This window comes from Cyrtonyx montezumae, unplaced genomic scaffold (genome assembly GCF_038088225.1).
Source record: "Cyrtonyx montezumae isolate F1298 unplaced genomic scaffold, pur_monq_1.0 scaffold_23, whole genome shotgun sequence".
Lineage (NCBI taxonomy): Eukaryota > Metazoa > Chordata > Aves > Galliformes > Odontophoridae > Cyrtonyx > Cyrtonyx montezumae.
The window spans coordinates 8,221,975-8,234,812 of record NW_027071970.1 but is presented as its reverse complement, the minus strand read 5'-3'; the positions used below and the strand labels follow the sequence as shown (position 1 = coordinate 8,234,812).

At 39.1% G+C, this 12,838-nt stretch overlaps 1 protein-coding gene across 3 annotated transcripts in view; it reads left to right on the top strand.

The window, feature by feature from the left end:
* The window catches only part of ADGRD1 (adhesion G protein-coupled receptor D1), a 124,626-nt gene that overhangs the window by 65,237 nt on the left and 46,551 nt on the right, over positions 1 to 12,838 (top strand). For all 3 annotated transcript variants that reach the window (XM_065739130.1, XM_065739129.1, XM_065739128.1), the window contains 2 exons: positions 1,032 to 1,105; positions 3,025 to 3,148. In XM_065739130.1, the coding sequence (XP_065595202.1) occupies positions 1,032 to 1,105; positions 3,025 to 3,148 (198 nt within the window). The remainder of the gene's footprint in view (positions 1 to 1,031; positions 1,106 to 3,024; positions 3,149 to 12,838) is intronic.

Genomic DNA, 12,838 nt, shown 5'->3' with positions numbered 1-12,838 from the left:
GTAAGGAGGGTACTGTGCAACCTTGTGCCTGACACATGGACGTGGGTTTGTGGGAGAGGAGAAGGAAAATTTTTTCAGAGTCTCCTTGTACTTGCTCAGGTTTCAGCAAGTTGTTTTTTTGTTGTGTTGTTTTTTTTTTTTTCTCTGAAAAGAGAAGAATTCTTGATTGTCTTCCAGTTTCACAGCAGTATTGACCTTGTGCTATAATGATATGAGGTCTATTAATTCATCAGAGATTTATGTTGAAGATGCTTGTAATAAAATAAAACAGACCTTAAGGTAGGATGGAACACAGAGTAAACGTGGGGGATTTTTTTTATTAAAAGGGTAGAACAGATCCTGGAAACTTCTTATTTGCATATTTTGTCTGTGACAAACTACTAACTCATCCTAATCTTGTTTGAATCATTTTGTCTCGACAGTGATGTAACAGAGTTGAGAATGAGGGCTCAATCCCTTCTGAATGGATGAGATTTAATGTTAACAAATCTGTTTGGGAAAGTTAAAATTTATGTCACCATAATGCCAAAGTCTATTCAAATAAAATCTTGGACTATAGCATTGCTCTTTCAGTTTGATTATATAATTAAAAATAATCGGTATTGTGGAAAGAAAATGTCTGTGAGTTGGTCATTGTAACACATGTACTTCAGTGTCATTAATCTTAAAATGTGAGATTTTTATTAGTGAGAACAAAACCCAATGAAGTGAAATGCATGCTGTAAGAAATTTGTGCTTTGCTTGTATACAATAAAGAAGTCTGTTTTACTATTACTTAAATAGGATGCCAATTTCTGATTCCAAGTGACATGAATTTAATCCCAGTGTGTGAACTCTAGACAATAGCATGCCTTGCATGGTTAGGGTTTGTGTCAAAGCCATGAGGACTGAAAAAATTTCCTTTCAGTATGGTGGGTTAATCTGGAACATCTATTGAAATTACTAGAACAGCAGGAATTTGTACTAGTTGAGTAGTGGAATTTGGTTCTTTTAAAACACACCTTCAGGGCTTTTGTTTTTCCTTCTTGCAGGCTCCCAGACAATACAGCCTAGCACTAAACAAGAGTAACAGAGTCCATCTTTACTGTGCATTTCTGGACTACAGGTATGTTATATAAGTTCAAATTCTTTAACTTGGCTAAATTAAATTGCATATTGTTTGTGATGCTTTAGGTTGCCTATGTTTTTCAGTTCTTTCACTTATACAAGTAGTTAAAGTATTGAAGACAGTGGCTTACAACACATACAGTCTCAGAGTGGCTTTTTACTATAAATAGGAGCTTTTTTTTTATTCACTGACCTGGTGTTAAGTTGGGGACTGAGAGCTTGAAAAATCTGGAATCAAAAATCTGGAATTGAAACTAAAATGCAGGCTGATACTGAGCCTGCTTATGATGTTTTATGAATATATCCATTTGGGCAGACACTTGGATGTTTTCAGATGGCAAGCCTCCAGCAGAGCCATTGGCTTCACTGGATCTCTGCCTGTTTCACAATACTATGTGAGATCAGTATTTAAGAGCTGTGAGTTTTGGCCAATGAATGCGATGAAGAAACATTATGCCCCTGAATGCAAATTAGAAGGAAAGGTAAATAAATTAAATGTCACTCAATAAACGGGATGTATGGAAAAGTAACAGCAGTTTGGGTTTTTTTAGCTCTGAATATACTTAGCCTCCCAAGCATGCTGCTCTTGCTGAGTTAAAGTACAAATAGTATTTTCTGAATCCTGAATTTCATGGGGATTAATGGTTTCTGAGCTTAATATAAGCTTAATTGATGTAGCAATGGACTGCAGTGTTGGATCTCTGCTATCCAGCAAGCACATGGGAAGGTCACTGTAATTGTTTTATTGAAGTTTTGTTTCATGGATGTTGAACCGTCACAGCTGTTAGCAGTTACTTGTCGTTATGGTTACTCACAAATTACAATAAATTCCAAACAGATTTTCCTGAAGCAAATTAATAGGCTGGAGCATTGTTCCTGTATGGTTTTCCACTGAGGCTTAGGCCCTTGAGGTTTTGCCTTGGGGTAGAAACTGAAATACAAAATCTATCCTTCCAAATGAGTTTTATTTGTGTCAAGGTAGTCTTATTCCCTAGTGCATGGTAGTTAAAGAATAATCAATTCCTGATGTACAGAATGCTCCCTATGCGAATTCAAGGAGGTCCCAAAGGACAGAAGAAAGGTGAAGTAGTGCCTACTATAAAACAAGCTCAAATGAAAATATTCATCACTCAGTCTAGCTTCAGGACCCAAAATAATATAAAAAATAATAAACAGTTAAGAAACAGGCAGTTTGTGCAGTGACCTATGTTGCCTGAAGCTCCACCAAGATGTGACTTCTACATTCCTGCTCTGTTGCAGGACTCCTGGGGCAGGGCTGTGTCAGCACAGGGCTTTCCAGGGTTTTCTGGGCTCCAAGAAGCAAACCATGAGCATCACATCCCTTGCTGCCCTGGCACTGAGCCGTGTGGCCAGGCCTACCATACCCTCAGTGGAGCAGGAGCTGCTCTCATTGTCCCTGAGAGTGAAATGATGAAAAACGATTGGCTTGGATAGCTCACTAGAAATCATGCTCAGTCAGTCTAAATTACTTTCTTTGATAGGATGAGTGGGATACTGAATAAGAGAAAGGCAGGAGATACAATATACTTTGACTTCTGTAAGATTATTAACTTGTCTGATATGATAGTTCTCAGAATACAGAAATTTAGGTATAGACAAAATGCCATAAACACAATGCACGATGTTATGAAAAAATGTACTTATTCATTAGTTATAAACCTGGAAAGAAATCCCTAGTGACATTCAGATAGGGGTATGATTTAGGCCCTCTTCTGGATAATATTTTCCTTATCTGTTTTCATAATGGAATTGAGAGAACACTAAGAGTGTTTATGCATACACAAGCACGCTATGGCTTTCAAATCTTTCTATCTCCTGTACAGTACAATACATGTCAAACTAACCTGAATAAGGTGCATTTTGATAGAGACTGTGCCATTTTTGTATGCTTTGCAGCAATGGAACTGGTGTTTGGTCTAATGAAGGTTGTGTGCGTGAGAGTGGGGACCTCAACTACTCAGTGTGTCTTTGTAACCACCTCACTAACTTCGCCATTCTGATGCAAGTGGTGCCTCTGAAGGTGAGATTAAGCAGAAGAGTAACTGTATGTTGAAAATAAAACACAAATACACACCACATCAGTAAGTGATTGGAACTGGGCTCGTATTTGTCCTGTCTAGATTTATTCCACAGCTTGTTTACTGGTATGTTGTATTAATCCTTCTGGGCTATATCTGTTTTCTCAAATATTTGGGAACTGAATGGAGCATACATCTCTGTGCTAGGTGGAAGTTCTGAAGTACTGTACTTTACTGTTACCCCTTTAGTACAAGGGAGCACTAGTCAGGAAAAGCTCTGGAAAACATAGTACAGAGCAGCCTGGATTTTATGATTCATATTCAAGACCAAGAAAGCTGAGATGTTGCTGTTCAAGGTTTTTGGTAAGTAGACTTGTGGAATTTGAACAGCCAAGCTTGAACTCAATGTGAAGCAAACTCTGCTTCCAGCTGGCCTCTACCATTTGCTCTGCCAGCTTTTCAAGTGCCTCTCTGCTACTCTTTCTTCACCTCCTTGCCAAGCAGAAGCTTGTGTAGAAGCGTGAAAAATACATTGAGGTTTTGGAGAGTGAACCCCTTAAGTACAGTTTCTCTATGCTCAGTTCTGTTGTCCAAGAAGTTGTCAAACAAACTCATTTCTATTCAGCCAGAACATGACCAAGACTTTCTACTTGGTTATCATACTCATGTCAGCTTTCAGGTGAAATTTAATGACAAACAGCACTTTTCTCATCAAACGTGTTCTTGCCTGTGTGATGTCTTGAGATTTCCTCAGAGATGGAGCAGAGTGTTGCTTCTTGCAGGTGAAGTGCTGATTTGTGCTTACTGAAGGAACTCCTCTCCAAACAACAGCACCAGGCAAAGCCAACTCCCTGCTGGGTCTTAGCAGGCAAACAGGCAGCACTGCCATGAGCACGAGAAATGCAATTTTACTGCTTTATTTGATGTGCTTTAGTTAGGGAGGATCCTATGGAGGCAGTGACAAAGCTCTGTTCAGGAAAACTCTCAGCTGATAAATAATGAATCTATAATATAAATAATTTACAGACCATACATTTAAAGTAATTTATACTGATTGTCTGTCAGATTTATACTCTCGGGCACATTCTCAGCTTTTTACAGGCACCATCCTAACAATGTAAATTAACAACGGAAGAAGAGCTTCAGTGGGACAGTAGGAGTTGTGCTGCCACATTTATCATGGTGTGCTACTAAGAAATGCAGTGTCCTCTGTGGTACAACTAGAGGGATTTTTGTCAGCTTGGTTGGTGTGGATGCACTGACTATAGGGCCATGTCTCAGGCTCCTGTTAATTGTTTTGAATGATGGATTTGCTCTTATTTTAGACAGTATCTTAGCCCTGAGGAAGTTGCTGTTGCAGGATCAGCTGCTATGCTTGCAATGGCAACACAGGCATTCTTGCCGATAGATAAGAAAGTTAGCTTGCAGCATCAGGGTAATCAGGGCTATCTCACTGGGCTGCAGCAAATACTTTTCAAGTACTTCCTTGCCATTAGGAAGCACTGATTCAGTAACACTGTTAGCACAACTGCCTGCGTGGTTATCCCAGTTATGTGGTGTCATGCCATCACAGTCGGGGTAAAGGTAACAGCATGGTCTGCTATCCAAAGAACTTAATTAATTCCCAGAGTCCTCTGTACTGGTCCAGCCATTCAAGCAGAGAGGGCACCTTGTTCAGGTCTCCTGGTTTTTATCTACTTTTTGTTGTCCTTGTTAGTTACAAAGCGCTTAATGATCCCAGCTGGTTTCTAAGTATCATTTTCTTAGGAACACTTTGTGCTTACAGTATAATACAGTTTTGCCTGCAAAGCTTCCCACTTGTGAGATAAAAATAGAATGGCAGAAATTTCTATTATTACAAATGTTTTAAAGGGCAGTAAACAGAGATTAAATGATTTAACCAGGATTGAACAGGGCATCTACCAATTAAATATTGGAGAAAGATGTGTTGATTTTCCATTGGGGAAGAGTTCTGAAAGGTAAAACTTTCAAACAAACAGATGTGAGATTGTTATGATTAACGAGATGTTGGGGTAAGTTTTAAGAATATGCGATATTAGTCACTGGAGATCAAAGACATTTTATATCAAAGCCTTTGGAGTCAGACCATCTTAAAGAGATCTAAAATGTGTAACCAGGAAACACGAGTGCACTGTCCAGTTCCTCACAATCACTTAAAGATTCTATTTTCAGTATTTTCTTCCATCTTAACTGTCCTAATTTGCACTGTAAAATGTTTTTGGACTGCTCTTTTACTTCTTTATAATAAGTTAGGAAAAAAAATTCATGTAAAATCTCAGCACTTCACTGAGATGTCACATGAATGTGTGAGACGTGTGGATCAAGACACTCTGATGCATGAAAACCTTAAAACCCATCTTTTTCTGTTATAGTTTTAATCTTTTTCACCTAAATTCCCAGCTCTTAACATAATGCAGTGGTTGACAGAGAACAATGTTGATGTGGAAATGCATGAATGCATGAGACCAATTCGGTGTGATAAGTGTTCTGATGTACTTGGCCTTTCTTCATGAGAATGAGATTGATTTTCTTTTCACTTAATAAAAGAAGCATAAGGGTTTTTTAGGCATTGCAAGTTTTCAAAGAGAATTTGTTCTTCAAAATAGGAGAGCATGAAGTGTTCTCTTAGCTCAGAAAAAGCCGAGGTGTCTCTAAGCAAGGAAGACTGAAAATAAATGACCTTCCTCAGAACTAACTTTCCATAGTAAGTATCTGTGGTGAGCATTTCTAACAACCAAGGAACTGAACTTGGACGATAATTGTTTACCAAGGATAATAACTTTTTCTTTAGAGTTATGCTAAACTCAAGCAAGAATCTCCTTGGTTTACTCTTCCTACATTTAAGTCTGGCTTCTTCCATTTCTAGAACAATAGCACAATTCAGACCCACTGGCTTTGATGCATTTTGCCCTCGTGCCTCTCTTCCTGCTAACACTGGCCCAATTCCCTCATGAACACTAGTGACTATAAATTCTCAAGATTCTTTATCATTACAATTTTATTACAAGGAAAAGATCTATGTAAATACTTAATGCATCTGGCTTGGATTGGAATCACAGTGTACCATACGGATTTTATTTTCATTCAGAGGGACATTTATATGAACAAAGTTGTAGTATGTCTGGCATCTGGTAGTGCTTTCTCTTGATAACTTGAAATGTGTTGAGACAAGGAATGCTGACATATTGTTGGGCAATTATGAGGCAAACAGTCAGTTGGGCCTAATTTAAATAGAAATACAAGGAAGTAGGTAGTAGCTGTGAGACGTAAGAGCATTTTTATCCCAGTATTTCAGAGAAATATATCGAAAGAGAGAGTAAATGAAAGAAAGTTTACATTCTGGAATGCTGACTTCAATGTGAGAAAATAAACCTCCACTTTTATAGCGGTGCATGGAGAAGAACTCCTTTGATGCTGTGAATTAGCTAAAAGCGAGTTGGGATTTCAGGTGTAAAATGTTACACTAGTTTCAGCAAAAACTCGAACACACTCAAGCTGCAGTGCCTGCAGAAGAGCAGTACCAACAATAATGCTGATGAGCCCGAGATCCATGTCTGCAGCTTAGCAGCTTTCAGCCATGTAGGAGAGTTGAAGTTGTTACAAGTTTATTTCAGGAATGAAAAAAATATATATATTGGAAAAACTTAGAAACATGTGGCACTCAGATGTCAGGCTGGCACTGACCTGTTATCCTGCTGATGAGCCAGCCACGTGGAGTGCCGAAATTATCCATGTCTTCAGCACTCTGTTGTTATGGTTGGCCCAGGTTTAGGCTTGCTTACCGGGATTCATTTATCATGTTGGTTTTAACTTGGAAATAATAACATTTGCATGGAGTTTTGGAGATTCGTGGCAATCAATTTGTTTAAATAAATAAGCAAATCCAAGATAAGATGTGACTAAAGATGAGCAGAATGTTCCTGAAGGAACACATTCAGCCCTTGATTGCCTTCGTGAGGTTGCATGGATGTAATTAAGGCCAGGATACCATCAGATCTTGGAAACTCTTCTGAGAAGCCTTTTCACAGCTCTGGTCCATATAGTAAGATTGAGAAATTTACAGAAGCACCACTCCAGCTAAGCATGTCAGTGGACTGCTCAGAGCAGTTGTGCAGATATTAACCAATTAGTGTATGCTCTTCTTTCTGATGGGGCAACTGGGAAAAAGCAAAAAGTTCCATGTATAAAATCCTTGCTAAAATTTCGCTCTCAGGGGTTCATGCCTGTCTTTGTCCTTTATTGATCTGAAGAACTTTGTTCTACCCTTCACTTCATCCACTGCTTCCAGCAGTCAGAGCACATCTGTACTGCCAGCTGCCCTGCAGTGTTATACTGTGGGAGACAATGGTGCATTAACATATCTGTGGTAGGAAAAATAAATAAGCCATTTAATTTGATATACTTAAACTGATACATGTTTGCATCTTTTGGAAAAATTCAAGTAGAGAGCATCCAGTGTGATGTTTGGTGGTTTTCTCAAAGTACTATGGCCCACATTTCACAGCAGATTTGAATCTGAATAGGAACAGCAGAGGACAGCAGATGAGATGTTTCCTCAATTAAACATCCTTCTCTTGCACAGAGGACCTGGATAGATCTCAACCTGCAACCAATGGTATCTCCTGTCGGAGAGGAGCATGCCCACGCCTGTGTTGGGAAGGGCAGCTGACATCAGGTGGAGACATATGGGCGATGTTCCCCTGGAACATTCAGGCAAAGGGATGTCACAAAGCACTTCCGAGCCAGGAGGAGTCAAATCCAACATGGAGCAAGCCACATTTTAAAAGCAATCCAAAGAAAATTCAGATGCCATTATTTCTTTTTGGGCAGCTTTACTTCCTCTCATCAGTCAGTGGGGTCCGGTGCTACTGCCAGCAAACATGTCAGCCATCTGGCAGTTTTTATTTTTATAGTGATCCAACAACTACAAGGCATGCCAGGCTATTTGTACCATCTGCCACATAAATGTCACCTTAGCAGCAAAAGCATGGTGGACACCTGGGGCCTAGAGATCCAAAGCCTTAGAAAGGAGCAATTACCATCCCCACAGCAAAAATAGAGCATAAGGCTTGGGTCCCCCTCCAGTAAGTGACCAATACAAGACACAGCAGTAGTAGACCATTACTTTAGGTTGTTTTTACCTGAGGGCATTTGCTCTTTCTGTCTTTTTTCAACTGAGGGTGTAAAAGTGATTACCTGACATGTGGATGGACATTTACAACAAAGCAATGGCTTCGTCTAATTTGAGACATTTTCTGCATTTTTAAAACCAGAAAGGACTGTATATCATCCCATCTGGAGATTTTGTTTCACAATTCAGAACTTAAGATCAAACAATGCACTTCAGGATGCCCACCAGTGGGCTTGAAAATAGAAAAGAGTTCATGAGAGCAAAAATATTTAAAACTTCATGATCTTGCAGCTGGATCTATTGACAATCCATAGCACCATCCTAACGTCTTTCAGAAGCCTGGGGATTTTGGGATGGGCTTCTATTTACAAAAGAAAAGAAATCCCATTATTTTCTTTGGAGCAATGTGTGTTTTAATTTTAATTTCCACTGCCATAGCTGAGTTTCAGAGCACTTTTTGATAACATACGCCTGACTGAGAAAGAACAAAGTGCATTTATTCATGTTTATAAAGACTGTATGAAAACATCCTAACACTGTCAAATGCTCACAAAATATTGGGCATAAGTGTATAATTTGTGAGATTGGTGCAGTGATTTCCTAAATCAGATATTCCAGCTATTAATCAAATATTGCACTCAGAGAACATTAAAACAGCTGTCTGAAATGATAACTTTTGTTCTTAAATTTTTCAGACTGCTGAGGTTCAGATTGTATACTCTAATGGGATGATGAAATGGAAGCAACATGGTTTGTTGCTGTTTTGTTATTTTAACATAATTACTTTTCTCAGCATGTTTTTCATTGTTGAGAACATAAAAAAGAATAGTGCCTTAGTCCAGTAATTTTTCTTTTGTGTTGCATATTTAAAAATTGGATAGGCATTGCAATGTTTTGTCCCTGTTTATTACCGTTGACAGTTTATTTAACTGAAGAGATCTCCTCTGACAGTTTAGACAGCCCTTACCCACAGATGAACACAGATAAATCAGCCTATGTGTTTATGTTAGCACTGCTTTGTGAGCTTTTCTCTTTGCTCGTCCTCGCTCTCTTCACTTTCCCCTCCATTCTATCACTGTCAGTGTTGCCCCCATGGAGGATCTTCCCGCTGTGCTCACAGTGTGACTTTGCACTGTATTTCTGTGTCTGTACTATACCCATGCTCATCTTTCCTGAAAATCATCTTTCCTGAAAATCTTGATCTTTAAGTCACAGCCATTGTCCATTCTTCTCTTCCTTTGCTCCTCTGCCAGCACAGCTCTGTTAATTTTGATAGGAGGAAAAAGGAGACTCTCTGGGTCTGTCCTTAATCCCATAGAATTACACAGAAAAAGTTGGACTAATGCTGCGAAGTGCTAAACCCTTGACATCCCTTGGGGAATTGTTTGGCAATTACTGAATTTCACTGAGCAGAAAGGAGCAAAAAATTACATTCTATTTTGGAGAAACACAAATATTTAAGAATGCTCTAATGGTCAAACAGCTCTTTTGTTTGAGAAGTATAAAATAGTACTCTTGTAATCAGAATACTTAACAAAATAGCATAGACTTCCTTCCTATGTTGGAAATGAAAGCACTGAGCTGTTTGGCAGCTAGATATTCTTGCTGACTAAAGGATTTCCTCATGCAATATAAAAACGTTACAACAACTCACCTTTACTCATTACTATTCTCTGCTGAGCATCATCAAACTTGGTTCTCTTTTGCTCAGTGGGTGCCCTTTCCCCCTCAAATCGTGCTGCCAGAAGAGCTTGGGGCACCTGGAGCCTCCAGGCTGCGGCCACAGCTGCTGCAGCCCTGAATTGAAATGGGCATTTCTGAATCAGTCCATGCCTGGGACAGGGAAGGGGGATACACTCATTTTCATTGAATTGTGCTGGGATCATGGTATTTAATTATCCTCAACTTCTTTGAAAGGTCTCAGACTTGGTTTGGCAAGAGGCCATCATTTCTTGGCCTTCTAGAGCTGCTGGACCCGCATGGGTTTTTCTTCTCCTTGTAAGCCTCTCATGGCTTTGGTTTGTCTGTTAATTGGAGAGTAGGATGAGTCTGCTCTTGTTGGAACAGAAGGCAGAGAACAGATGTATAAATCTGAGGTGTATAGGCAAAAGTAAATCCTTCTGATTCGCAGAGGATGATCTGCTGTAAGTATAACATTTAACCATTTTCCTATGACCACCGAAAGCCTTGGGACTGGAAAGAAAGCAGAAAAGCACACTGCTCTTTTTGTTACACTGAGACTTGAGGAGGGACTCACAAATATCTGCGCTTCTGACCTCCATACTTCACAACTTGAGTCCTTCCTCCCTGCCATGCTTCCTTCAGGCTTCATATGAACAAATATCTTGCTGGGTGAGATTCATAATGAGCAGATTACCCACTGTTTGATGACATCTTGTCCAGAACTACTTTAAAAGACTATGTGGGCTTTAAAAAATACTAATTAACACTTTGGCTGAGATATTTGGAAAATTCTGAATTTTACATGTCACAGAGAAAAGTTTCAAATAAGCAGCCACAAGGCTGGGCTGGCTGGAGAAAAATGTTCCTTCAAAGCCTGCAAAGTCCCCTTTGTAGCTCCTTACTGCTGATCACTAGGAGATGTGGAGTTAATAGAGAATGGGAATTCAAAAACTGTTCTGCTGGAAATGTTTGATAAAGACGATTATGCTGCAGAGCATGACTCTCAGAGCCTTTTTGTTTTTTCCCTGTGGTATTTGATACACCGTGGCTTGAGAGAAGTCTCTGAATCAAGTTAGACTTTTTCAATGTGAGTAATGACTGCACAGCCCCGATAGGTGTGGCTCCACCAAAACTGTGGGCTCAGTGAGCAGCCTGAGCCTCCTGAGCCAAACACAGATGTTAATTTGAAAAAAAAACAAACTGTAATGTTATGTACATAACAAAGTGCTTGGCAAGCTGAAGGAAAACAGTGATTTGTATTGTTATTATTATTTAATATATAAATAAAGGCCTCACTGGACTGAAATTGAATTTCAGCAGCCTTTCTGGAGGCAATTAAAACCATTAGCTTCATCAGCCAAGGCCAGTGTTTTAATGTCTCTGAAACACTCATGCTGCCAAAGTTAATTATTCATCCTTTTCTTAATTGGATTCAGATTGCATTTTAAAGGTGCAGCTTCAAGAGGGTTGGCTGAACCTTAATTTTTCACCCCTACCTCTCCTCCCTCTCCTCCCCCCAAGAAATGTCTCATCAGAAATCATTTCAAGCCTTTGCAAAAGCATTACAGAGTGGACTTCAGCCCAGGCCAGCAGCTGATAGCGTATCTCAGCCAGTTTAGTAAACAGGTCAAAAAACATACATTATTGCAAGTTACTTCATGATAGTGATGCTTCTTTGACATGGAAATCTGACCAAAAGGAACAGGACAGTACCACTTGCTCTTATGCTAAGATTTATGGCAAAGTACACTGTTAATGCATTACATTTCCACCAGTAAACAAATAACTTTGGTTTTATAAAATGTTTATGCTATCTAAATGTCATATTCTGTACTCTACCAGTAATTAATACTCTAAAACACAAATTGTAGGTTTGATATAGCCCTTAGATTGCAGACTTCATTTCTTAAGGCTGTAAAACTTTTTTTCTGGTTCAAAACTTGCTGTTTTTTGGAAGATAAATTGTTTTTCATAACAGAGTATTAGAAAATAAAATCATTCTTTTTGTGGCTACACTGGGAAGTCATGTCACAATTTGGTATACAGACAAACGTTTTCAGCTCTAACAAACTTTGTTTTAGGCTGTTGAACTCGGCCTTGTGTCTGATATGCTGTCTCTAAAGTAAGACATAGAGGAGCATTATGCAGTATGTAAAAAATAAAAGTGTAGATCAGTATTTCCCCCAAAATATCCTTTCTCTAGACAAAGCCAGAAGTGCACCTTCTGCAAAGGAGAAGTGGGGATCCACTGACTGACAGATGAAGAGTGAAAAACAGGAACAGGAGTACAGCTTTCACAGAAAACAAAGGAACACTTGGAAAGAGGAGCTGAGCAGAGAGCCCTGTGCTGCCCTGACAGATGCTCTGATGTGATCAGTTGATATTTTGTTTCTCTATAGCACACTTAGCTTTCCGACAGATTGTTGTGCTTTGTGGTATATATGGTTGCTTGTTAATATTACATAAAGAAATGGGTTTTCTGATCTATATACAGACAAAGCAATTTTTAGTGTATAACCTACAGAACTAGTCTTTCAGCCTCGACTGACCTTTTTCAGATACTCTGGAGATGAAAAGTACCATCCCATTATAATAATATATTTTCATCTTCCTGTGCAGTTATTTTAAAACTGAGGAGTTAGGCGTCACTTGTTTTCTTGTTATTAACAACATCATAAAAGAAAAATATATATTTGGAGCCTGAACTGTAGTCTTCCCAGGATTGTTTCTCAGGCCATCCGGTTGCCTGTGAGTTTCCAAAATAAAACTGTCAAGCAGTGTACTAACTCCTTTTACGAGGTAGAAGTAGGGTAAGACAATAGTCTATGATAAGTCAGATGTGTGTAACTGCTGGAAC